Raw genomic sequence first — 25,960 nt, 5'->3', positions numbered from 1 at the left:
GCCTGAGGCCTCGGAGGCCCAGCTGCCCCTCCACCCCCGCAGTGCTGCCCTCGGCGACCCTCGCGCCCTCTCCACCCCTGCCCACCTGGGCCGGAGAGTAGCAGCGCCGGCACAGGCGGCCCTCGGCGTCACCCCCGCCGCCCGGCCCGCCCGGGCCTCGGCCAGGCGCCCCCGGGGAGTTGGTGGGCGGGCCGCGGGCTGGACCCAGGCCGTGGGCCATCTCGAGCTCCCAGCTCGGCGTCCATCTCGGCGTCCTCCTGGGCCTCCTTGTTGCTGTCGTCCAGGTGCTTCATGAGCACGGCCACCACCACGTTGATGAGCACGAACTGGGCCGTGAGCACGAAGCTGACGAAGTACAGCGGTGACACAAACTGCAGGCTGCTTAGGCAGCTGCGCTCATCGTGGGTGCAGTCCCGCAGAGTGTCCTGCGCCGGGTGAGGGGCCGGTGAGGACCTGGGGCCCCATCCCCACCCTCCACGAGCCCCGCCCTGCCCAGCCCAGGCCAGACTGGGGCCACAGCCAGAGAGTCTCTGCCAGGTGAGGAGCAGCTCCAGGGCCTGGACCCAGGAGGAGCGAGGCCTGCAGCCCCAGCCCCGGGCTATGGGCCCCGAGTCCTGGCCTCGGGCAGAGTCGTGTCCCCTAGACTCGGAGCACCGATCCCGGAGCGGCAGCTAGGAGCTGACAGAACGCGTCCTGGGCTCATCGCCACCTCGCTGAGCTTTAGAGCCCCAGGCGGGTCCCTCTGCCTCCCTGTGCCCGGCACTCCCCTCCCGCATGCAGTGGGGCGCCGGGCAGGCAGGGGTCCCAGGAGCGAGCGCCGTCAGGAGCCTTGCTCCCAGAACCCAGACTGGTTTCTCTCTCCCCACGGGTACCTTCATGATCCCATTCCAGTTATCGCCAGTCGAGACCTGGAAGAGTGTGAGGAAGGCCATGCCGAAGTTCTCGAAGGTAGCATGCCGGCTCATGCCCTCGCATGGGTTCTCGTCATTGCAGACTGAGAGAAGAGAGGAGGTCAGCCCTGTCTCACTGCAGAGTCCCCTGCCTGGCCCACCCTGCACCCGGGCCTCCCGGCCCCGTCTCGGAATCCCCGATCCTCAGAAGCGCGTGTGGACCGTGCCCAGCCCGCAGATGGAGAAACTGAGGCTCAGGGAGGGCTCACACAAGCTGGCACTCAGACTCCGTGAGCCTGGCTCCCCGCCCCCTCCCCCCACTCATATATCAGGTCCTCAGGGAGAGGATACAGGGGTGAGGGCCAGCCCCCAAGGGAGCATCGCTTTCTGAAACCAGCCCTGTGCAGGGCTGGGTCGGCACGGACTATGTTGCCCTCGGCCTGTGCCCTGCCCGCTCTGCTCTCCAAGTCAGAGGTCTGCTGCAGAGGCCTGGAGGATACAGGTGGATCCAAGCTAGCATCTCTCAAAAGCTACTACCCGTCCCCGGGGGAGGGTGTAGATGGCTGAGGGTCACCTCAGGATGGGGCATCCCCCCACCACCGAGACCCTGATGTGACGCTCTGCGGGTGTCTCAGGCCTCCCCACCCTGCCAAGGCCTTCCTCCAGGCCTGTTCCACCCCACGCCACCCCCCCCCCCCCCACCAGCCCAGGTCTGCTTCCGGAGTCACTCACCCAGCTTCCCGAAGAGCTCCACGCCGAGGGCGGCGTAGATAAAGAAAAGCAGCATGAAGAGAAGGCCCAGGTTGCCCACCTGTGGGGAGAGCAGGCGGGGCGGGGCCAGCCTGAGGGTCAGGCTCCAGTGCCCACGTCTGCCACCCCGCAGTGACCTCCCCGGGGGAGGCCGGGTCCCACACGGGGCACAGAATAGTAACAAAACGCTTGTGCAGCCTTTCCCGTGGGCGGCTGGTTCAAGCGCCTCGCGTTCATCGGCTCGTTCACTCCACACGACCATCCGTGAGCTACGTTTTACTCCATTCTGAAGACAGAGTCGTACTGAGTGATGAAGTGACTTGCCCAAGGTCACACAGCTAGTAAGTGGCAGGACTGGGATCCAAACCCAGCAGGCTGACCGCAGGCTCACAGCTGCCCCTCCACACACCTGTGTGTGGTGGGTACCGTCCCCTGCCTGAATGCAGAGAGGGAGGCAGGGAAGTCTCAGCAACAGGCTGCCTCCTCCCCGAAGCCCTCCTGGGTCCCTCCAGTCTGACAGTGTGCGTGTAACCGGGGGACCCCTGTCCCTGTCCTCTGCTGGTCTGGGAAGTCCTTGAGAGCAAGGACATGGCTGGATTAAGTCGCATCTGCCGCCTCAGGCCAGCACGGGGCCTGGCCGCGGAGAGAAGTGCCACACAGGAGTCGTGCAGGGTTGTGAGCCCAGAAGCTTCCTGCAAAACCCAGCCACCCCCATCCCACAGCTCCTGTGGGAACAAAACGTCCCAGATGACAAACCTATTTCAAATCTATCCATACACCAGAGACCGCCTTTAACTCAGCCAATGGTTAAGACAAGGCTTGAACATACTCTTGCCCTGGAAATGGAATACCTCCTAGAGCCCTCAGAAGGCCTGCACGAACAGAATCAGAAGGGGGTTTGCGTCGATTGCTACAGGGTAAACCACGTTAGCCACAAACTCCTATCGTTCCTCTGCTCCAGAGGAGGATTTCCTTCTGAGCTGCTCTACAATCCTGCCAATTGTGTCCGACTAATTAAAAGATGCCCTATTCATTAACGGTACGAGCACTTCTCAAGCAGCTACAAAGCAAGGCACTGGGCACGGCCCTGGCCCTCGGGTCAGCCTCCCTCCCTACGCAGACCCAGGTGAGCCGCGCTTCTGAACCAGGACGGACGTCACCTTCCCCATCAAGCCCTCCCTCCACCTCCAGCATCTCCCTGCCTTCTCACTGGCCTCCCTGCCCCCAGCCTCTCCTGCGACCCACTCGCCTCACGGTCAGTAGAGCAACCTTCTAAAAGGCAGCTCTGCCTGAGGCCTCCCTTGTCCAGAACCTCTCGTGATGCCCACTGCCCACAGGGTGAAGTCCAAGTTTGCTGTCCTGGCATCGAAGCCCTTTGTGACCTAGCCCTGTGGGCCCCTTCCCGGCCTAACCTTCCAACCCCAGACTCCAGCCACACAGAAATCAGATGCCATTTGCACAGTCTGTTCCCTCTGCAGGGAGAACCCTCCCTCTGCCTTTGCCTGGTAAATGCCTCTGCCCCACCCCTCAAAGCCCAGGTCACAAGTCACCTCCTCTGAGAAGCCTGCCTTGTTGCCTCCTCCCTCTGCATCGGGCGGGGCTTGGCGGGAAGTGTCATTTTCATACCACTTTATATAGAATGGAGGAGGAAAGGTCAGCTAACAGATTATGGGGGATTAAGGTGCTGATGTAATTCTAATGACTATTATGTTTCCTACTTGAAGCTGGGTCCTCCTGGGCATCTCCGTGTGCCCTGTGCAAGCTCAGGATTGCCTAGGGGTCAGGGCATCGGAAAGGCGGAGGAGGAAGGCATAAGGAAGCCAGGGAGGCTGGGGCCTCACGCTCCCCACCCCCATCCCTAGGGAATCTTACAGGGCGCCTCCTATAACCCAAGTCCTGAGCCCTGCTTGATGAGCTTTAATTGATTGTTTCACACAACACCCCTCGAGATAAGCACTGTTATCATTCCCACTTCACAGGCAAAGAAACCGAGAGACGTGAGAAGTTAAGTCGCGTGCCCCTGGTCTCACAGAGGACTAGGCCTTGATAAGAGGCAAGGTGGCTTGAGTCTGGGCCCCAACCCACCTCCTGTCTGCACACCCCCCACCAAGCCCAGCTCACCCCCACCTCCCATGTGCCAACCCCCTCCGAAGACATTTCCTGTTAAGAAAAACCACGTCTCTTTGAGTGCACGCCCCGCTTGCTTTCCAGCCAGACCCGACGCGAGGACCCGTGCGGCTGTCCCTTTGTAAGCAGGCTGCTGGGATGCTCACACCAAACGAGAATGGAACTCGCTAGCACCCACAGCCCAGGTCCCTGAGAGAGTCAGCTCTTCCTCCACCTTCCCAGGGTGGCTAATCTTTCACCCTCATTTTTATCGCGCAGTATTCGTGCCCTTTAAAACGCCTAAAATTCCTGAAGACTAGATGAGTCACAGTGAATAAATGAATGTGCCTGAGGCTCACCTCAGAGCAGGTCACCCTGAGGGGAGGGACGGGGGGGGGGGGGCGGGGGGGGGGGGGACGACTGGGACTGCAGAATTCCCAGGAGAATGAAAACTGCACCCTCTGTGGCCCTGATCCTCTCTCCCTTCCACTGAGCAATGGGATGCGGGTGGGGGGACTTGCCTCCATCCTAGGGTTTCCACCCAGGTCAAGGTCTCACGATGTCCCCCCCAAACATGTCCTATCTGAACCCCCCCCCCCATTCACATCACCACCTCCTTCTGCCAAGCCACTCTATAAGGTCAAGCTCAAAGTCCCCTGACGCCTTCCCTGACTTCCCCCAGGGAGCATCAGGACCCCCATCCCTCTCTCCCACCACTTTGTAGGCCTCCCTACATTGCCCTGCGGCATCTGTCCTTCCGGTAGTCTGTCCTTCCCACTCCCGAAGGCAAAATATGGCTCCTGAGAGCCCAGCTCAGCGCCAAGAACAGAGCAGGCCTTGGCGAGCACCTGAAGTCAGGAAGACAGGGGCAGAAGGGACCTTTCCATCTCCCACAGCCCCTGCCTCACACTGCCTCTCGGGAGACAGGATTCTGCCAGGGCTCCGGGCGGGTTGGAGGAGAAGGAAGCGGAGGCCGGAGTGACACCAGTGAGAGCCAGGGGGGCTGCCAGGAGGAGTGGCTCTTACCTGGGGCAGAGCTTGCACCACGGTGTCCAGCAGGGCCCGCATCCCCGTGGCCATCTTCAACAGCTTCAGCACTGCGGGCGAGACCCAGCCCGGCCCGCTCAGCCCCGGCCAGTGGCGACGTGCGTGTGCACGTGTGTACGTGTGTAAATGAGCAGCAAAGTGAAAAGTGGAGGCGCACGTGAGCAAAGGGGACGGCTCTGTGACGCCACGCTGGAAGAACGTGGGTGCGGCCTGAACGAGGGGTGCACAAAGACACGTGGCACAAGGCGTGGACGTCGGTGTGAAAACGTCCAGGAGAAGGAGGGCACGCGCGGTGGAAACAAAGTGTGTCCGCGAGCACGAAATTCACGAGGTGAGATAAAAGCAAACCAATGGGCGCCCACATTTCTCCCTTCCCTCTGGCTAAAGAGGGCTCCGGTGTGAGGTGCTGAATTTCTCTGCGCCCCTCCCCACCTCAGACCCTGGAGGCCACAAGCTGTGGCAGGTGGAAAAGCAAGAGGCACCTGGGCCAGGGCTGAGGCAGGAGGCTCTTGAAAGCAGTGGAGGGGCAGCCTTGGGGTGAGGTGCGGGGGCCGCGGGGGAAGCCAGGGTTTTAAGAAGCATAGAGGCCTGGGGGTCCCAGCCAGTGCCGGACACATGCCCACGAGGAACTAGAACCGCATCCCGGAATCTTCCCAGCTGCCCCGGGTTCCTTTCATCCCAGCCTGAGACTGGTCTGCACGGGTCACGGTGTTATGAGGAGGTGCGGGTGCAGTGAGCGGTCTGTGGACGAGGATGCATGTGTACACACGGGGGCAAGTGTGTGTCTGGTGTGTGCTCCCCCTGGCTGCCGTTCTTCTCCCTGCTCCGCAGCCCATTACCCACCCACGCCGCACCCCCTGCCTGTCCCCAACCAACTCCTGGGAGTCCCAGCCTGCCCCCACCCATCCCCACCCCATCACCCTCGCCCCTCACCCCGAGCGATGCGCAGAACCCGCATGATGCGGATGATGGTGGGGTTGATGGGCAGTGCCGCGTTGATCTCAATCTCCTCCAGCGTGATGCCCATGACCGACAGCAGCACAATGGCCAGGTCCAGCTGGTTCCACCTGCTCAGCCGGGCAGAGGAAGGCAGGAGTGGGAGGCAGGGTGAGGGGCACTCTGGTTTAGAAATGCCTGGGTTGGGAGGAGGAACTTCCCAGCTCTCCACCCTCCTGCTGTGGCCCGCGGGGATGTGTGGCCACCCTCCCTACGAGCCCCACCAGACCCCACTGGGTCTGGCTCCCTCTCTGCCCCCCACAACCTCCAATCCCTCAAGCCAGAGGCTGACCAGGCTAAATAAACAGCTCTGGCCTCCTGCCGGGGAGGAGGAATGAGCTGTGACTTCTAGATCTCAATCTTGAGCCAGATGCTTCCTCCGTGCGGCCCTGGGCTAATCCATCAACGTCTATGAACCTCATTTGTTCCCTCTGAGAAGAGGGACTAGTGTGAGGTATGCCCTGCTCTGCCTGCAGGTTGCGGAGAACCCATGAGAGATGAGCTGGAGAGACTTGGGAGAATGCCCTGCAACCATCAGGAAGAACCATAATCGCTTCCTGTTCGGGGCCGGAGGCAGCACCCGGGGGCCGCCGGCCATCAGTGCCCAGACACTGATTGGTTCCCCTCCTCTGGCTGCTCCAGGCTTCCCCAGGGGTCGGGACTGCTCCCCCATCCTGCAGCCTACTCAGTGCTGCCACCCCGGCCCAGCCAAGCCACTCACCGGTCCTTGAAGAAGCGCCTCAGCCCAAACGCCACCAGCTTCAGCACAGCCTCCAGCACAAACACGGTGGTGAACATGTAGTTGCAATACTTGAGGGCTGTCTCCAGGGACTATGGGGGGCAGGGGGAGGGGGCAACGAGAAGCATGATCCAAACCCCATGATCTGCCACTACCTTCTTCCACTCAGAAAGCCTCTCCGCCTTGGGGCACCTGGGTGGCTCAGTTGGTTAAACATCGGACTCTTGATTTCGGCTCAGGTCATAATCTCGCAGTTTGTGAGATCGAGCCCCAAGTCAGGCTCCATGTGCTGACAGCTCGGACGGAACCAGCTTGGGATTCTGGCTCTCTCTCTCTGCCCCTCCCCCACTCGTGCTTCTTTCTCAAAATAAAGCAATTAACTTAAAAATAAAGTCTCTGCCTTTTAAGGAGAGAATTTAGTCCACTCACATTTAGTGAAATGGTTTATATATCTCCTTTTATTCCCTCCACTTTAATTAATGTGGACTATTTATTTTACATTGCTGTTTCTTCTTTCTGATTTCTGCTGGTCTGGTCCAATCACCCCTCTTTGGAGACAGTATGAGATAATGGTTAAGGGTCATGGTTAAGAACCAGACTGCTTAGATATGAATCCTGGCCTGGCACATATTACCTATTTACTATGTGACCTTGGACAAGTCACTTGATCTTTCTGGGATTTAGGTTCCAAATCTGCAAACGAGGGATGATAATAGTACCTACCTCAAAAAGTTACCGTGCAAATTAAATGAGGTAATAGTCCAGTGCTGGGCCCATAAGAAATACTTGGTATTACTATTCTACTTCTTCATGTTAGTTTGGAAGTTCTACAATTGCTCTTCATTCTGCCAATGGCTGCCTTCCTTTCCCCTGCACTTATAATATACCTTTCCTGTCATTTAAAGTAAGATATGAATTTCTCACATGGAAGTTCCGCTTCACCCTTCATCCCTCCAGCTCCGGTAAGGTGAGGCTTTTAAAATGCACTTGCCCTTACGTGCTCCTCATGTGGCCCTCACAAACACTGCTGGTAACTAGTTGGGAACTGGGCATCCTCTCCCATGCCAGTGTTTGCCTCCGATGGTCCTGCCACCTGGAAGGCCCCTCCCCCAGGCTCCATATGCCCATGTAGTAGTGGAGGCCACAGAGTAGGCCCTGAATGCAAACCTAAGTTCTAATCCTGGCTCTACGACTTACAGGCTGAGTTATTTGGGTAGCATTTTTTTCTGAGCCTCAGTTTCTTCATCTACAAAATGAGATGAAAGAGAGAAAGGCCCCTGCCCCATCTTGGGCCGCTGTGAGCATTAAAGTTCATGTTTGTAGTGTGTTTTGCAGACACACTGAATACACCACTGTCACTGGTACCCATGTTCAAGGCAGGGCCCAAATGTCACCTCCCCGCTCCCCAGGAACAAGTGACATTTCCTTTTCTCTCATTTGTCCCACCAGGCCATGAGCGCCCTGGGCACAGGGCCCCGAATGGGGGTGCTGCTCAGACCCTTCTGCCTCACCGTGGCCCTGGGTCCTACTGAGGACCCAACCCTCCCATGTGACCTCAGGCTGGGGCTGGGGCTGGGGCTCACCGTGGGCTGGTTGTAGTGCTCCAGGGACATGGTGACCACATTGAGGCAGATGATGAAGGTGATGAAGATGTCCAGGTAGTGGCTGGTACACATGGAGTGGATGAGCAGCCGGGTGGGACAATAGGTGGCATAGTAGGGCAGACGCTGGGCCTCTGCGGGGGGACGCGGGGGGGGGGGGGGGGGGGGGCACAGACCACAGAGGGTTGGGGCCCAGGTAGGGAAACAGAGCACAAGAGGGAACAGCCAAGAGGAGGGAGGAAGCAAGGGGAGAGACGTGAGAACACCCCGGGACTTGAGAGTCAGACTCAGGTCTCCTCCGCCCAGCCAGGGGGCCACAAGGCAAAGGGGTAGGAGGTAGGGGAAGGCAGCGAGGAGGGCGGGACAGTGACCGTCCCTATCTACCCCAAACATGCCCGCGGGGCACACAAGGGCTCCGGGTCTGCTGCTGCAGGGGTCCCACAGCTCAGGGCTAGGCGTCCGGGCCTTTGCCCTCTGCTGGGCTGAGCCACCGGGGAGTCGCCGGTGGACTCCGGGTGGACACCGACAGGGGACGGGGTCACCCAAACAGGCGGATGCGGAAAGAAGGGGCAGGGCCAGGGGCGCAGAGTCTACCCTCTGTTCCCCTCCTGCTCCCAGGGTGAGACCCAGGCCTCGGCCGCCGCACCGGAGGGACCAGGGGCGCAGGCGGAGGAGGCCTGGGCCCGGGCCGGCCCGCCCCGTGCGGCCAGCCACTCACTCCGGCGCTTCTTCTCCAGGCGCCGCAGCCGCTTCTCCTCGCGCCGCCGCGCCTCCTCGGCCTCCTGGTGCTGCCGGCACTTGTGGAAGTTCTCCACCACGACGCCCACGAACATGTTGAGCACGAAGAAGCTGACGATGAGCAGGAAGGAGATGAAGTAGAGCAGCATCCAGGGGTTGTGGTTGGGCACCGGCTGCGGGGAGCAGACGGGGCTGAGGCAGGCGATGGGGCGGCGCGGGGCGCGGCGCTTTGCAGAGGCTCGGGAAGCCCCCCGCAAGCAGACCCTGGCTCCGACACCCTCACGGACTCCCACCGGCCTCGGGCGAAAACTCCGGCCCCTGCACCTGGCTCGCGCGGGGGGGGGGGGGGGGCCTCCCGACCTCGCTGCCCTACTTACACCCTCCACCACCTCCTGCCCTCGACGCTCAGTTCCCCAAACACGCCTCAGGCCTGCCCCTGCCTGCTGCTGCGGCCCCCCTCTTCCTCCTCCTGCCCTTGGTTCTACCCGCACAAGGCCCTGACCCTCCGCGCACAAGCCGGCTGGGAGCGCTACCCTTGCACGGCAGGGGGATTTGCTGAAGCAAACGGAACAATGACTTCCGCTGCCCAAGAGCAGCCTGACGGTGGATGACCCAGGCGAGGATGGTGTGGGCTGGGCCGCGGCGGGGCCGTGGGTTCTGCCGATCCCAGTTTCAGACAGCTGGGCCCCAAAGACACCGCATCCCTCTCCCCCCGCCGCCCCCGGCGCTAGCCCACACGCACCTGCTGGTCCACCGCGACAGCATCCAGTCCGTTGTACATGATGTTCACCCAGCCATCCTTGGAGGCCAGGACAAAGAGGGACATCAGGGCCTGGAAGACACGGGAAGGGGAGGGCATGGGGGGGTAGGTGCAGACAGCTCAGGCGGCTCCTGCCCCATCCTCCAGGAGGCACAGAGACAAAGAGGCCTTCCCCGAGGATGCCAACAAGCCCTTCCTGAGGATCTACTATGTGCCTGCCGTCTACCCGGCAGGCACTGGTGCCGGTGAATGAGGGCTAGACCAGGAGTCCTGGGTTCAGTTCCGAAATTAATTCAAGAAAACTCATGTGCCCTTTTCCCCACCCACAGAACGCCACTAATACTTAAGTGCCTGCCTGCCAGGTCTGCTGGGAGGGGCAGCTGGAACTTTACACCGCAAGGTTCCTCACAAACACGAGGGCCCCCTGCCGCCATCACCCCAAGCTTGCCTCCAGCACCTGGAAACGGGAGGCCGGGGCACAGCCCAAGCTCTGCCACTCACTGGTTGGGTGACTTGGGGCAAGTTCTTCAACTTCTCTGGGCCCCGGCTTCCTTGTCTATAAATGGCGGTAATTACCCCCACTAACGCGAGCCTTTAAATGGAAGCAATGCCCAGGAGACACCAGCCAAGGCTCCTGCACGGACAGCAGGCCAAAGCAGCCTCGTGTCCCCTCCACAGGACTGCGGGCCGGTCCCAGAGCAACAGCACAGCGCCTCACACACAGTAGGTGCTCAGTAAAGGTTTTCTGAGCTGGACGGTACCAGTGCCATTCTTGCAAAGCCCAAGTACGCTGATACCAGACCACCAGGTCTTGACCAGAGGGCTTGACCAGAGGTCGCACACCCTGCCGCTGAAGATCCCCCGTGCTTCCAGAACACTCGTTCATTTGTTGCAGCCCAGGCCCCAGGGCTGGGGAGTGGGTCTCCCGCCCTGCACTGGCCCCTTCCCATCCACCCGGGCACAGACTCATCCTCTTCCCGCCAGGTGGGAATGGGGCAGAGAGCTGCCTGGAAAGGGCTCAGGCCCGGGAAGAGGTCAGAGCAAGGGACACACAGGGAGCCCTCCTTGCCCGGGAGATGCGTGAAGCCCTCACAGGCCAAGGGGCAAGTGTTCCCGTGAGCTCTTGGATCACAGAGGCCTGAAGTGCAGAGCCTGGAACTGAGAATCACAGGCTGGTTGTCACTTCCCCCAGATGAGGACACTGACCCACAGACGCTGGAACCTGCCTGAGGGCGCACAGCCGGTGACGGGCCAGCAAGGAGTCGAAGGCTCTGGGCCATGCTGTGACTCCCTCCAATGGCTCTGCACGCTGAGAACACCTTACTTCCAGGTCCAGGGGCTTCAGCCTGGCATCGAGCATGCCCAGAGTGGGAAAGGACTAGGGATGCTCCATGGGAGCGGGCCGGGGCCTGGCGCTGAGGTCAGGGAGTCACGGACAACCTCATAAAATGCCCTCACGGGCCTTCCCTTGGCTTCCTGGATTTTAAAACCTCTGTTTTATCAACCATTCAGTTGTTAACAACTTGAAAGGCACTGACTGCTTCTGGGAAATCTGGAGGGGATGGGGGGAGCTCCTGTGTCCCGGTTCCTGACCCTCTTTCCCTGCCCACTCACTGCTTCTCAGTGGCCCCACGGCCCCTCCCAGGGGGCAGGTGGAGAGGGATCCCTCATCACGTGAGGGGAGAGTTTCAAAGGCATCCGGCCAGCCAGAGGGTCCCTGGGTCACAAAGACCTCGATCCTGCTTCCTCCTTGTGTGACCCGGGGAAGGCACGCCCCATCTGATCATCCCTAGCCACCTGGGTGGGCCCTCAAGAAACAGTAATTGTGGGGGGAAGCATGAGGCTCTTTGGAGGCAGCCAGGTGGAGGTTCTCAGCTGGGCACTACTCAATGGGTCAAGCCTGGCAGGCCCCCAGGAGAGGAGACGAAGGGCAAGGCAGGAATTGGGCAGGGGGCCTGCCAGCCCACTGAGGTGGAGAGCAAAGTAGATGGGTGCCGGAAGAGGAACCCCCCCCTCTGCCCCGACCCTGGGCCAGGGGCTTTGCTACACTTTGTCACCACTGCCTGCCTGGTAGGCCATCACATTCCCATTTTACAGATGAGGAAACTGAGGCTCAGAAAGCCTACACCCACAATAAGAGGCACAGAGCTGAGACTTACATCCAGGTCTGGCTGTCTCTAAAACTCTTGTCCGGGTCCCCTGGGTGGGGGGTGGGGGCCAGAAACCAATGTCCACTGAGGCACCTACTAAGCGCCAGGGACTTCCGGGACACTCTGCACTCAGGATCTCTAAGCTTCATGCTACCTGTGAGGTGAGTTCCACCCCCCACCCATTTTGCAGAAGAGAAAACTGAGGCCTGGAAAGGAGAAGGCACAGGGTCGGTCCTGGCAGAGCAGGACCAGAGCCCGATCTGTGATCCCAGGGCCGTTGGCACTGAAGAGCCGGCACCCCCACCCACTGGGGGGGCGGGTCAGGGCAGGGGGTACGCAGGTGGCGCTCACCTGGCCCAGGTTGTCAAAGTTGTACTTGTGGTGGACCCAGCGGTAGTTGGCAGCCACGCAGTCAGAGCGGTTGGTGATGTTGCGGGTGTCCACACCCAGACAGTGGTAGAACTTGCCCTTGAAGAGCTGGGGCGGGGGGGGAGGGGGGAGGACCACAGGGTTAGTGACGGGTCTGCTGAAGCTCCCGGAGTGGGGGTCAGGGGGCTGCAAATCAGAAGAGGAACCTGTCCCGCAGGGTCACTCCCTCTGTGCACGACGTGGGCCAGGCACCCGACCACACCACCTCACCGAGTCCCCCAACACGAGGGAGGGCTACTCTCAGCCCATCTCACAGATGCACAGACTGAGGCCCAGCAGTGTTAGGTAATTTCCCCAAAGTCCTAGGAGGTTTAGAAAGTAGCAGAGCCAAGGTTCCCACCCTGGTCTGTCTGACTTCTGGACTCTTTCTCAGACCTCACTTCAGTCCCGGGGATGCGGGCAGACGCTCAACAGGAGAAAGTTGTCTGCGTATCCCCAAGGGTGAGAGACAGAAGTAAAGGGACCCTCCCTAGGGACCCAGGCGCTCTGCCTGGAAGGGGCGGTGTCACTGTCCACATGGAGTCCACACCACACCCCTCCTGCCCAGGTGGCTGTTACAGATCTCTTAGCAACCCCAAAGCACACCTGTGCCTGGAAATCCTCTGCAGCCACAGCCCCAAACCCAGGACCAGGTGAGGAGCCTGGGGGCCTCGGCGCAAGGAAGAGGAAGGTCTCAGCAGCAGCTCAGACCCCAGAGGGCCCAGGTCATTCTGGCCGTTCCCCTGTCACACACTTTTACAATCTGCCTCACTCCTCCTCCCTGTCCAGCCCTAAGGTCCCGTCCTCCTCCCGAGCTCCAAGCCAAAATCCGAGTTAGCTCAAGGCCCTGCCTGTGTCCCAGACTCTCCAAAGTCTCTGCCCCAGAGAAACTGGCCCCAGCTCCTCAGCTACTGTTCCAGGTCTTTCCCACCTTGGCCCAGCCCACCATCTGGCTCATGTCTCTATGCCAGCCAGAGCTCCTGAGCTCACCTCCACGCATGTGCCCACCCTCCCCCGAAATACCTTCCACCCACCATGATCTGCGGGATCACTTTTCCTTCAAGGCCCAATGCCAAGGCCACTGCCTTCTGGATGCTTTTCCTCTTGCTCCCAGCAGCCCTGTGTTTCTGTGTAGCTTGGACCCCTGTGATCCCACTTACCCAGGCTTCTTTGCACTCAGATGTTTAGGTCTGTGTCTGCCTCCCTCCCTGGACTGAGAGCTTACCACTGGCAGGGACGGGGATGCTCTACCAGGGCCACCTGAGCCCCCAGGCTGGTCAACACAAGGGCGGGAGAGTTGAGCAGGAATACGGAGCCCCTTCCCCGACCACGAACTTCACCCCAGCGCCTGCCCAGCCTGAGCACCCCTCACCTGCACCCCCAGGATGCCAAAGATGATGAAGAAGGCACAGCAGATGAGGACGATGTTGCCAATGGGCTTGAGGGAAGAGATGAGCGTCTCCACCACCAGCTTCAGACCAGGCGCTCGGCTGATGACACTGGAGGCAGAAAGGGGCAGAGGCACCATGAGCCCACGGCCATGTCTGGAGACAGCACCCACTGTGCCCAGAGTCACCAGGGTAGAGAACCTCAGACCCCAGATCTATATGCACAGGAAGGCACTATGCCCTACCCCTGTCCCCCTGGGGTCCACGCCACACCATCATCTGGAGACTGAGGGCCAGAAATGGCAGCGAGCCACCCAGGGGCACACAGAAAGTGGGTAGCAGTCCTGGGGGCCACCTTCAGCCCTGCCTCTTCAGCACCCCTCTCCCGCTAGGGTTTCCAGACTCCACCCCCAGGAACAGCTTCAACAGCCTGGTCCCTGTCCCTGCTAATCTGGCACGTGCTATCAGAGGAATGAGTGGGTAAGGAGGGCTAGGGTGAGAGGTCCACTTAGACCCCGGGCGCTTCACCCGAACGTGCAGGGATTCCCCCATCCACGGGCACATCCTCACCGCAGGGGCCGTAGGGTGCGCAGGAGCCGCAGGACTCGAAGGACCCCTAGGATCTTGGCTCCCCCGGCTGAGGCCACAGACACCACTATGTCAATGATCGACACGAAGACGAGAAAGCCATCCAGCACGTTCCAGCTACTACGCAAGTACGCCTGCTCGCCAAAGTACAGGCCCAGCGAGACAACCTGGGGGCGGGGCGATGGGCGGAGTCAGCCCGACTTCGCCGACTGGGGGGCGGGGCGGTGTAGCCAGCCTCAGTGAGGGGGCGGGACGCAGACAGGCAGAGGGCTGGGCGGATGGTCTGGCAGGGGTCAGGTACCCCACTGCCCCCCTGAAACACAGGCCCGGCGAGCCGCCCCATTGCCTACTCGCCGCATATCTGGCAAACCCAATTCGATTCAAAGCCAAGTGCTCTGGGCAGCATCCGGAAAGGGATCCTTCCCCTGCACCCCACACCTCCGGCAAGTATCTCGGTGACACTGTAAATGTTCCCCTGCATTCGCCTTTCCCTCAGGATATGAGCTCCTGGAGAGTGACCCCCTCCGGGTCCCTGGAGCCCAACCTAGGGCCTGGCACCTAGCAGGGGTGGGCCTCCCACACCCTCTGTGGAATGTGGCCGAGGGACAGGTGAGTGACAGGCTTTCTAAGGGGTTTGCCCAGAGCCAAGGGCCCCCACGCTGGGGGTGGGAGAGGGTCCCCGGTGAAGCTGGGGGCTACCTTCAGCGTCATCTCGCCCACGAAGATGGCTGTGAAGATGTAGTTCGACACAGTGAGGAAGATACGTTCCTGAAAGAAGGGAGATATTGTGGGCCCGGGGGCTCCCCAAACTGCTCAGTCCCCTGGTCGGCCTCTTGCCCTCAGCCAAGGGGCACCGTGCTGCTACTTGGGTCTCAGGAGGCATCCCATCTCCAGCGGCAAGCTCCCGCCACACCTCCCTCCACGGCGCCTGGTGTGGGGCCTGGCTGAGCTCTCCTAGCCCCCTCAGCCCCTCACAGTGTCCCATAGCAGGCCCTGGCGGCCTGCCCTTCCGCTTTGTCCCTCGCCCTGCCCGAAGGCTTCGGCCACTCACGGTGCTGCCGGCCTCGATCTGGGGCCTCTCCAGGGCGATGGTGATGCAGTTGAGAAAGATGAAGGCCAGGACCACATAGTCGAAGAGCTTGTGGGCAATGATGGTCTGACACAGGACTCGGAACCTGGGCAGGGTGGGCGGGATGCCACATGAGTGTCAGTGTGCCCCTTGCCCCAGAGGGCCCAGACACACATGGGGACTAGGATGGCCATGAGGAGCAGACATCTCTCTTCTCGGGCCACACAACAGGTGGTGACTTCAGGTCTGTTCAGGTGCCCACTCGGAGCTGCCTCCCCTGAGCACATGGCACCACAGGATAAAGGCCATCCATCTTGCCCTGGCACTCAAGGCCTTCCAAACACCGGTTCAAAGCTCTGAGCCTGGACCTCCAGCCATTTGGACACACATTGCCTGATGCTCCCAGCTTCTGCCCCCTAGGCCTTCCCTCAGGCTCCTCCCTCCGCCTGGACCAGCCTCCACCTCCTCACAACCCCTGCTTCACCTACTGGAATGCTATCTCCATAGCCTCCAAAACCCAGCACAAAGGCCTCCTCCTCCAGGAGGCCTACTGATGCTCCCTCCAGGTGTGAGCACCCCAGGCTACATGAGGATTTGTCCAACCTGGTGTCAGCACAGGAATGGCCTGGACTAGGGATGCCCAGGGAGCCCCCATCCCCCGCCCCTGCATGAACACCTAGACCCTCCCCCAGCCCTGCAGACCCTCCACCACTGGGCCAGAAAGGTCCTCTGGACTATGGAATACCCGCTACCAGGAGCCTTGCCTGGCTTGGCAAGTATCTCTCCCTCCCGGACACGCCAACCCCCTACTCTAACTTCACACCGAGCCTGGCCTCGCCCACCTGTTCTCAGGGGAGAAGAGGTAGACAGACCAGTCCTCGCGGACCTCGCACCAGTCAGGCTTATAGACGTCGATCATCTTGCGGACGCGGAAGCACAGGGTCTGGCAAGGCCAAGATGGGAGTGCAGACGGGTCGGCGCTGCGCAGAGCTGCGCATCTCCTCCCACCCCGGTGGTCAAACACCAAACTGGGGCCGCTGGCCGACCTGCGGCCTCTCCCAGGAGAACAGAACCCTCGCCCCGCCCAGGGAAGGCTAAGAGGCCTCCTTTACCAGCGGGGCGGGCGGGTCGCTGGGGTGGGCAGTTCCGGCCCCGCCCCCTGCCCGCCCTCCTTGAGTCCCCTCCCACTCTAGCCCCGCCCCTGTACCCCTGGGCTCTGGCCCCGGGCCCCGCCCCTAGACCCCGCGCCCCGCTCGCTCACGTAGTCCATCTCCTCCTCGTCCTCCCCGCGATCCCGGCGGTCGTCCATTTTGGTGAAGACATCCTTGGCGATGCTGGGCATCCTGCCATTGCAGTCCTCGTGCCCGGGGGCCGGCCCCACCGCCCTCCAGGTCGCCCGGGGGTGGGCGCCCACGGCGGGCACCAGCTCGGCCAGGTCCATCGAGTCCCTGGTGTCGAGGGACAGCGTCCGGCGGTGGTGGCGGTGCCGGTGCGCCGGGTGGGGACCGTGGTGCACGTGGTGGGCGTGCGGAGCGTGCAGCGGCGCAGCCCGCGGCGGGCCCTCGTCCCTGGGGCCCTCGCAGGCCCGGGGACCGCCACCGCGCTCCGCCGAGAGCAGGGACTCGTGCTCGGCCGACTGCGGCTTGTGCTTGAGGCTGTTCCAGCTGGAGCGGCGGCTGGCCCAGGCCCCGCTGCGGCCCCACGGCCCGTAGTAGGAGCTCCGGGAGCTGGACTGGAGGGAAACCGGGCTCGGGTCAGCGCACCCGCCACACACACGCGACCCACTGTTGTGACTGGAGGCAGCCTGCACACCCGCTGAGGCCTGGCTGGTGGGTGACAGAACAGGCTAGACCCCAGGGGTCCTCTCCCTGCCCGGCTGTCACTCCATCTGCATCCATGGATGTGTGGGCGCCTCTAGGGTGTGGTTACCTCTCCTCCTGCCACCTCACTTCCCTTGAGGAAGCCAGAGCACGTTAGGGTAGTCTTCCCACTTTACAGGTAAGGAAACAGGTTCAGAGAGGGCTTGCTCATGGCCGCACAGCTTGAAAGTGGCAGAGGCTAGATTTGAACTCTGGTATGTCTGACCCCAAAGCCCAGCTCTTTGCCGTCTGCAGTGTGGCCACGATAAAAACCCAGTTCTCCACACCGGACGCACTGGCACCATTCATTCACTCATTCATTCATTCTTTGTTGCCAGGCCCTACTCTGGCACTAGGCACTCAAGAATGCAACACACATGGTCCCTGCCCGGTTCTAGCTGGAGAGTCTGGTCCCCTACACCTGGGCACCAGCCTGAGGCTAGACTGACAGGCACTTCTCCCCAGGGTCCCTCCCCATACACCCCAGCAGGAAGCACCCACCCAGAGCACCCCTCAGGGACTCACCAGGGAGCGCTGGTCACAGCTCATCCTCCCCAGTGACATGACGCTGCTCTTGCGGGAGCCCAGGGCCACCAGGACGGGGTCCGGCTGCAGCGAGAGGCGGGGGGCGGGTGCCGCAGCCCCGGGGGGGCCCAGATGTCCACCCAGTGGGAGACTGGGGTCCAGGTGCCCATTGGGGGTCATGGGGATTGGGCAGATCTTGGGATCTGGAGGGTGAGATGGAGACGGAAAGAGGGGCAAATAGAATAAGAACAAAAGAATTCATGAGACAGACATGGATGGGAACAGAAATAGAGAGTTTTTCTGGGGAGACCTCCCCCACCTTCCCCGTTGGACCCTTCCTGCACAGCTCTCAGCTTTCTTTTTTTTATTAAGTTTTTAATTTTAATTCAGCATAGTTGACATACAGTGTTATATTAGCTCCAGATGTACAAGGTAGTGATTCAACATTTCTTTTTTTTTTTTTTCATTTTTTTTAACGTTTATTCATTTTTTTAGAGACAGAGCACAAGCGGGGGAGGGGCAGAGAGAAAGGGAAACACAGAATCCGAAGTAGGCTCCATCCAGGCTCTGAGCGGTCAGCACAGAAACCGATGTGGCGCTCGAACTCACGAACTGTGAGATCATGACCTGAGCTGAAGTCAAATGCTTCACCGACTGAGCCACCCAGGTGCCCCAGTGATTCAACATGTCTACACATTACTCAGCGTTCATCGTGTCAGCTTTCTCTTTGGGTGAGTGGATCCCCTGCCTCCTGTATTCAGGGCCAGGCTGTGTTCACCCATCATAGAAACCTCACTCCTGGGCCCACTTTAGGAAGCAAGGCAAAAATGGTACAGCCCGGTTTTCAAGGAGGACACTGGCCATGGGTTGGGGAGGCTTGTTCCAAGCTGCCCCATGGGGCCAAACAGGACCAGAAGCCAGGAGTCCTGGGGCCTGAGGCTGTCTCTTCGCAACAGGCCACACCATGGAGGGGTGAGGGTGAAGTGCACCTACCTCTGTGGCTAGAATTCAGGAGGGTTATGAATGTCACTGACTTCTTTTGGGGGGATTTGCCTGTTTCCTTCCATTATGAATGTAAACAAACCACAGAGAATGAGCGGTCCTGGAGCCTGGGCTTAAGGGGAAAGCTGATGCTGAGCCCTGAGCCCCCCTGGATCTCTCTGGGGAAGGGTCCTGGTCCCCCAGGTGACAGTGGAGACCTGTTTACCTCCGCCGCTATCCAGGCCCTCCTGAAGCTTGTCGAACTCCTCCATGTTGGATGAGCTCTGGTCCTCGTCCGAGTAGGAGCGATTGGCGTCACCCTGGGAGACCATCCCTCTTGTTGGAATGCACGTTGGCTCAGCCCTTCCCTCCCTCCTGAATTTTTCAATGGGTCTTTCATGCCCATTTTACAGACAGGGAAACAGAGCCTCAGAAAAGGAAAGTGAGAAGCTAACGAGGACCGAGCCCATAAGCCCACACCCGCCTGACTGCAAGTAACCCCTAAACCTCAGAGAAAGGAGGAGGCAGGATCCAGATCTCGGGGGCTCTAGAATTTCAGAGATGGAGAGACCTTGTCCTACACCTCCGAGGGAGAGACAAGGATCCCGTTGCGGCCTCCACTTGCATGCTTCCTGTGACCGGAAGCTCACCACCTAATTGACAACCCCCTCCTTCGGAAAGTGTTCCCTGCTAGATGTCTGACTTGCAGCCCTCCCCCATCCGGACCCCTCCCCCACCCAGCCTGGTCCAGGCCCCATGCGGGTGCTTCCTCCGCCAGGGCCGCACTCACCTCTGCCTGGAAACCCTCCACCAAGATGGCCACCAGAAGGTTGAAGAGCACATAGTTGCCGAAGGTCATGAGGGCGACAAAGTAGAGGGAGGCCCAGGGGGAGGTAGAGGCCATGCCATTGTAGAGGACAACGTTCCAGTCCTCCTGGGTGAGGATCTGTGGGGGGAGGGGGAGCACAGGTCAGCCCTGGGGTACCCCCAGGCCCCGGCCCAGCCCAAGGGCAGAAGGCATCCACCGGGTAGAGGAGCCTAAAGGCACCCTGCAGCCCGTGCACACCTACAGCACCCTCTCACACGGGCCCCAGCACACCCAGGGACCTCACGTGACACGGCCCCAGCTGGCAGTGTGCCCACCTGGCACAGCCCATGCCCCTCACTCACACACTGCGCTGCCCACGGCCTCCCCGCCCCCCACCCCGCTGGCCCACAACCCACCTCCTGCCCTGATTCTCACTCTCTGCTGATGGGTGCTCCTTCCTGGCTGCTCCCACAGCCCTATCCTCTCTACTCTATCTGCTATCTGCTCGCGCCCCACCCCCCCCCCCCCCGCCCCTCCACGAGCCCACCCTTCTTCCTTCTGCCCTCCGGACCCGTGCACACTCATTTAACCATGGCGAGAAAATAGCCTCAGGGAAGAATCCCGATGCACCCAGGTCTCGGGGCGGGGGTGGAGGGGCAGAGACGGGCACCAGGTGGCCAGCCAGCTCCCAGAGCCAATGCAGTGCCAGCCTGACCCCGCACCCACACCTGCCTGCCGGAGCCCGGAGCTGAGGGGCCTCCCTGGCGAGCCACCCCCCCCCCCTTCTCTGGATTCTCTGAGGGGCACCTCTGAAAAGCAAGCCAAGCGGCGGTCCTGGGAGAAACCCCTTTCCCGGACACACGTGAACACGCGCTGCTGCTCACCTGGAACACTGTGACGATGGCCCACAGCAGGGAGTCAAAGTTCTTCCTGTCGGGGACCGTGTCTCCTGTGTCCGTGCGGAGGCTGAATTTGCAGCCAAAGATGTGCATCCCGAGGATGCTGGGGGAGGAATGGGGTGGCTCAAGGGACCCACCCACCTTGTGTCGTTCGTTCTCAGAACGGCCGGGTGAGATGGCAGGGGCGGCGCTGGTTCCGTTCTACAGAAGCCAACGCTGAGGCTCAGAGGGCAAGTCCTCGCTCAGAGCCATAGGCGATGCAGCGATGCATCGGGACTCGCACCCAGGTCCAGGGTGGCGCCTGGAGAAGCTCAAGCAGCCATGTCCACCCCCCCCCCCCGATCCCGCCCCAGGTCCGGCCCTCCCCAGGGTGGGCAGGGCTCACCTGAAGATGAAGATGAAGAGCATGAGCAGCATGCAGAAGGTGGCCACGTTGTCCATGGTCTTCATGAGCACCACCAGCTGGCGCCGCAGCGCGGGCATGAAACGCACCAGCTTGAGCACCCGCAGCAGCCGGAAGGTCCGCAGCACCGACAGGCCGCCGTCCGCCTGCCCCACAATCTCCCAGATGCTGGGAGGAGGCAGCAGGGGAGAGAGGCAGGAGCGTTCAACGGAGGGCAGAGCAGAGGGAGAGGAGGGCAAGGGGAGGCCAGTGGGGGGGGCAGAGAGGTGGAGAACATCCACTCATTCATTCATCCCACGAATAACATGTTTCACGGGCCGTCGCTGCTCCAGGGCATGCTCAAACCAGGGGCTCTTGACCTGGAGTCCACGGACACCCCCCACGAGCAGTCTCTGGCTAGGTAATTCAGGAGGTCTACGAAGGCCACTGACCTCTCCGCGAGATTTACCACTCTTTAGATCATGAACGAAAACAAGCCACAGAGAATGAGCGATCTTTATGGCTTTTTGACCGATCAAAACCGCTGTTTTTATATCTTACAACAGCTGATGGACATTATTCCCAAACACTATTTATACCCATCCTTTCTTTGGGATGATGGTGGTCCCAAGACCTGCTGCTGGATCTTGCTACTTAATGCATTAATCTAGAAGGCCGTATGTTACTGGAGGACAAATTTGTAAATATTCGAGAACTGGGTTTCTGCGCAATTGATTTCCTTTGTGCCCGGACGTGCTTTGTTTACCGGCGGGGGACAGGGCACTAGATTTCCCCGCCCCCCTCCCCACTCTGCTTCCGGGCCCCCAGCCCGCTGGCAGCAGGGGCAGCACCTGATGATGACGATGATGCTGTCGAAGATGTTGTAGGGGTTGCGCAGGTAGTCGAAGAGCCCGAAGGCGGCCAGCTTCAGGAGCATCTCCAGGGCGAACATGCTGGTGAAGACGACGTTACAGATCTCTAGGATGTTGGTCAGCTCCTCAGGCTGTGGGGGCGCAGGGACAGGGAACGGGGACCCCGGTCAGGCCAGAGCACAGCCATGGATCCTCTGTGGACGCTCATCGGCTGCAGGACCCCCAGGGAGGCGGGGAGGCTGAGCGAGCTGGCAGGTCAATGTCTTCGCTGGACCGCAACGGCCTTGAGAGCCTCACAACTCTGCTGCACCTCTGCTGTCATTAAGAGTCCACTGACATGGGGGGACCCCACGGGGCTGGCCTTCCACACATTTGGAAACGATGCTGGTACTGCACACTGAGGGGACCTATCAGAAAGCAGGCTTGGAAGGGGCGCCTGGGTGGCTCAGTGGGTTGAGTGTCTGACTTCAGCTCAGGTCATGATCTCGTGGTTCATGAGTCCAAGCCCCGCATCGGGCTCTGTGCTGACAGCTCAGAGCCTGGAGCCTGCTTCACATTCTGTGTCTCCCTCTCTCTCTGTCCCTCCCCTGCTCACACACTCTCTCTCTCTCTCAAAAGTAAATAAACATGGAAGGAAGGAAGGAAGGAAGGAAGGAGGGAGGGAGGGAGGGAGGAAGGAGTCTCGGAAGCCGATGCAGAGCAAGACAAGAAGACAGGCCAGTAGACGCCAGAAACTCCCTGTTTGCCCATGACCCTATCCCACTTAGGAAGCACTTGCCACACACAGGACCTGTTTTTTTGAACTTTACAGGCATCGTGTCACTCAATCCCATAAGAGCCCATTTTGCAGATGAAGAAGCAGGTTCGGAGAAGGCCAGCCCCTGCCTTCGGCTGTGGGGCTGGTAAGGGGCAGAGCCGGTATCTGAACTCAGGCAGCCTGCCTCCAAGGCTCCCACCATTAACCTCTGCCTGTGCAGACCCCCCGACGGAGCCCTCCCCACTCTCCCCTTCCCCAGCAATGGCCACGTCAGGATCGTGGGTGGCTGGAGACCACTGTGCCCTGTGAAGGGAAGACAGAGACCATGCGCCTACTGTGTGCCACCCAACTCTTTAATGTCTGCGAGCACCCTGGTCCAGGGGGCTGGCTTCACACACTTCTCAGGGGAAGACACTAGAGCCCAGAGAGGACAAGGGTTAAAGTCACCGGCTGATCAGAAAGAGACTAGCACCTTCTGACCCTGGAGCTGTTTCCCTCCTGGTTTTTAGCAGCAAGAGACACCCGTATAAGCGGAACCATCTGAGCAACCCTGGAATCCAAAACAGACCACACTGCAGGCCATGACTAGGAGACAGGGTTCTAGGGACATTCCCCCCCAACCTCAGTTTTCTCATCCATAAAACGAGGGGGTGGAGTAAGATGATATTCATTCCAGGGCTCCCCGCTAAGAGCCATACGGGGCTCCAGCGCCTCCCTTCTCTCTCTAGGACTGTGAAAGTGCCGGGTTTCTGTTCACCAACAAGCCTGAATCACAGAGAGGGGAAGGGCCGTTTTTTAGGCCTGAGCATGCGCACCGAGCTTGACATCCGGCACAATTACGGACGCCTCCAACAATCTGCTGGTGCCTCCGTTTTTCAGATAAGGACACTGAGGCTCGGGGAGGTGAACTGACTCGCCCTGAGCCACCCGGCCAGGAGGCAGCAGAGCCACAAAATCAGACTCCAAACTGCTCTCCATCACACACACAGAAACTCCACCTGAACTCATCCGTCCTCTCCGCTCGTTCAGTGTTGCATGCATTCTACAGGTGAGCTCAGCACAGTGGGCTGGGCGCGTGCTACCCAGGATGGCCAGTGCTGAATGCATCAGGGCATCCTCCCTGCCCCCAAGAAGCGCAGGTTCCGGTGGCAAAGCCCAACCCCCCGAGCTGACAAACAGCCGTAGGTGCTAAAAACAGAGAAAGGTGAGGGAGCTTTGAGGGAACCGTAATCCTGCAGTCAGGTGCCTGTAGGGGCACCTTCCTGGAAGAAGTGACATCTCAGCAGAGCCCTCAAAGCTGAGAGGGGGAACCCAGTGAGAGGGAGGAGAAGAGAAGGTATCTGGGCAGAGGCACCGGCCAGCGCAAGGTTGGGGAGGGGGGGAGAGCTGCCAACCATCAGCACCCCCAGCCCCAGCCCAGCCCCTCCACCAGGCGACAGGGCACCTTCCGGGCCTGACTGTGATTCCATTTGGGTTAAAAGGAGAAGAGAAAAAAAGAACCGCCCTTCCGCCTTGTGCCGGGAAACCCAATAAAACTGCCAAGTCCTCTCAACGCCCAGATAAAAGAAGGCCCCGTTTCCATCTGTAATTACATTTGACTCACAAAATGGTCCCGAAAGGGAAGTGGGACCCTGAGACGGGAGGGGGGGCCCGGTGGGGGGGAGGAGCTGGGGCCCGGCATCCCCGGCGGAGCCAAGCCACCAATTTCCCAACCTGCCACCACGAGATCAGCGGGGATGAGAAGTGTGGCCGCTGACAGTCCGTAATGGCGGCCACTCAGCTTGGGGCCACACGCGCTGCACACACACACTCCCGCCCACGAGTGCTGGGGAGGCCACCGCTCTCCGGAAAGGTCACCCGCGCGCCCGCCCCTCCCCCCCCACTTGCAGCAGCTGTTTCTCTAGTCAAGTGCACACCTGTTAATCTTTCTCTAATGGACCATCCATCACTCCCGCAGGCATTTTTCTGGGAGAGAGACAGCGAGCGGGAGACAGACAGATGAACGCAGGCTATTCTGTATCGTGAGACCGAGGTGGGAGGGTATGTGAAGAGGGACGGGGTGGGGAGGGGGGAAGCCACGACGGAGATGGACAGACAGACGGACAGACAAATATAGATACGGCGACTGAGAGGCAAAGGTGGGGTGTGGAGACATAAGGCAGAAAGAAAAACACAGATAAAAACAGAATAAGGGACCAGGATCATGACATTGTGGGCGTCGGTGCAGGAGCCAGGAAAGTGGGAGACAGCAGGCAGACAGACCGCCAGGCAGAGGCTGCAGAGAGGCATCTGGAGGTGGCCAAGACCCCAGTGGAACGGGGCGAAAAAGGGCAGAACACCACGCTGAGCTGGAGGCAGGAGGAGCGAGGGCAGGTAAGGAGGGACTACATCCTGGAGGCCCAAAGTGGAGGGAGAGGGACAGGGGCCCACTCCTTCTGGCCCCATGCCAGGCTTGGAGGCACAAGGCTGGCCATTTCTGCAGGGGTGCGTAAGGGCCCTGGTGGGCAGGAGTCCCTAAGCTGTCCGCGGGAACCCCTGGAGCCCGGTACCATCCCATGATGATAATGGCAGCCGGTGTTAAGCGTCTCCCACGTGCCGGTCGGTGCTAAGCACCTTCCATGAATTATCTCATCTAAATCTCAAACGTTACCCTATAGTATCCCCATTTTGTAGAGGGGGAAACAGGCTCAGAGGGAAGTGACTGCCCAGGGCCAGGGCCAGGCAGTGGCGGAATCACATCTCAACCTGAATCACAGGTATTCTCCCTCTGGCCTGTCCCCATCCCCATGGCTGTGACGGCATCACCTGCCCCACTCTTCTGACTTGACGATCCAGTTCAGTACAGACATGTCGCTGCCCTGTTTAGAAGCCTTCCGTGGCTCTCCACTGCCTTGAGGCACTTTGTGGATGGATGGCCCCCTCACCAGCCTCCCAGGCTGTCTCCTGCCCTTTGTGCACATCCTCCTTGAGGGTTCAGGGTCCTTTGGGGGAATGCCTGAGCTCCTGGTCCCTGTACCTGTGCCTCCTCTGTCTCACTGATGAACTCGTAGTCAACCTTCAGGAGCCATTGCCCGTGCCACTGCCTTTGGGAAGGCTTCCCTGACTGCAGCCCATGTTGGCTCTCTCCCCTAAGCGCCCACAGAGCTGGAATGTTGGGCACTAAGCCAGCCCGTCCTCCTCTTCCCAGAGTCCTCCCAGACCTGGGTCAGCAATGATGTGGGGGCTGCAGAAGGGAAAATAAAGACTGCTTTGACCCATCCACTGGTCCGGAGGCCTTGAATGCACTCTCCTGAGAGTAGGGGCCAGTGGACATGCCCCAGCCGGCCCCGGGGGGCTTCCTGCACCCCATCCCTGCTGTCCATCCAGCCAAGCCCTCTGTTTCTTGTTGTCCAACTCGGTGACCTCCTTCAGTTCCAGGATGGGATGGGACTGAGGGCAGCCTTGCCCGCCTTGGGAGGAGTCACGCGCCTGGAGGGGTGAGTGCCGGGGGAGGGAGAAGGGGGCCATAGGGACTGCTCCCGGGAGCAAGGCTTCCCCACCCAGACCTCCCCCACTGCCTCCTGTCTGCTTTGTGGAACCTCCACCTCCACCTTGGCATCCTGGAGCCCTGCTCTCTCAGTTGCTCACCATATCACCTGGGCATGCCT

At 60.4% G+C, this 25,960-nt stretch overlaps 1 protein-coding gene across 1 annotated transcript in view; it reads right to left on the bottom strand.

Annotated features, from left to right (window-relative positions):
• CACNA1I (calcium voltage-gated channel subunit alpha1 I) overlaps positions 1–25,960 on the bottom strand; it is a 102,638-nt gene that overhangs the window by 6,785 nt on the left and 69,893 nt on the right. The window contains 23 exon segments of the mRNA XM_032594039.1: positions 86–229; positions 231–425; positions 873–994; positions 1,623–1,701; positions 4,773–4,843; positions 5,727–5,860; positions 6,511–6,620; positions 8,112–8,263; positions 8,848–9,040; positions 9,610–9,699; positions 12,129–12,254; positions 13,558–13,684; positions 14,144–14,328; positions 14,861–14,929; positions 15,213–15,336; positions 16,073–16,173; positions 16,492–16,962; positions 17,615–17,817; positions 18,822–18,915; positions 19,386–19,541; positions 20,288–20,405; positions 20,688–20,873; positions 21,536–21,687. Of these exon segments, the coding sequence (XP_032449930.1) occupies positions 86–229; positions 231–425; positions 873–994; positions 1,623–1,701; positions 4,773–4,843; positions 5,727–5,860; positions 6,511–6,620; positions 8,112–8,263; positions 8,848–9,040; positions 9,610–9,699; positions 12,129–12,254; positions 13,558–13,684; positions 14,144–14,328; positions 14,861–14,929; positions 15,213–15,336; positions 16,073–16,173; positions 16,492–16,962; positions 17,615–17,817; positions 18,822–18,915; positions 19,386–19,541; positions 20,288–20,405; positions 20,688–20,873; positions 21,536–21,687 (3,402 nt within the window).

Source organism: Lynx canadensis, chromosome B4 (genome assembly GCF_007474595.2).
Source record: "Lynx canadensis isolate LIC74 chromosome B4, mLynCan4.pri.v2, whole genome shotgun sequence".
In the NCBI taxonomy this organism is placed as follows: Eukaryota; Metazoa; Chordata; class Mammalia; order Carnivora; family Felidae; genus Lynx; species Lynx canadensis.
This window is presented reverse-complemented; position numbering and strand designations above follow the sequence as displayed.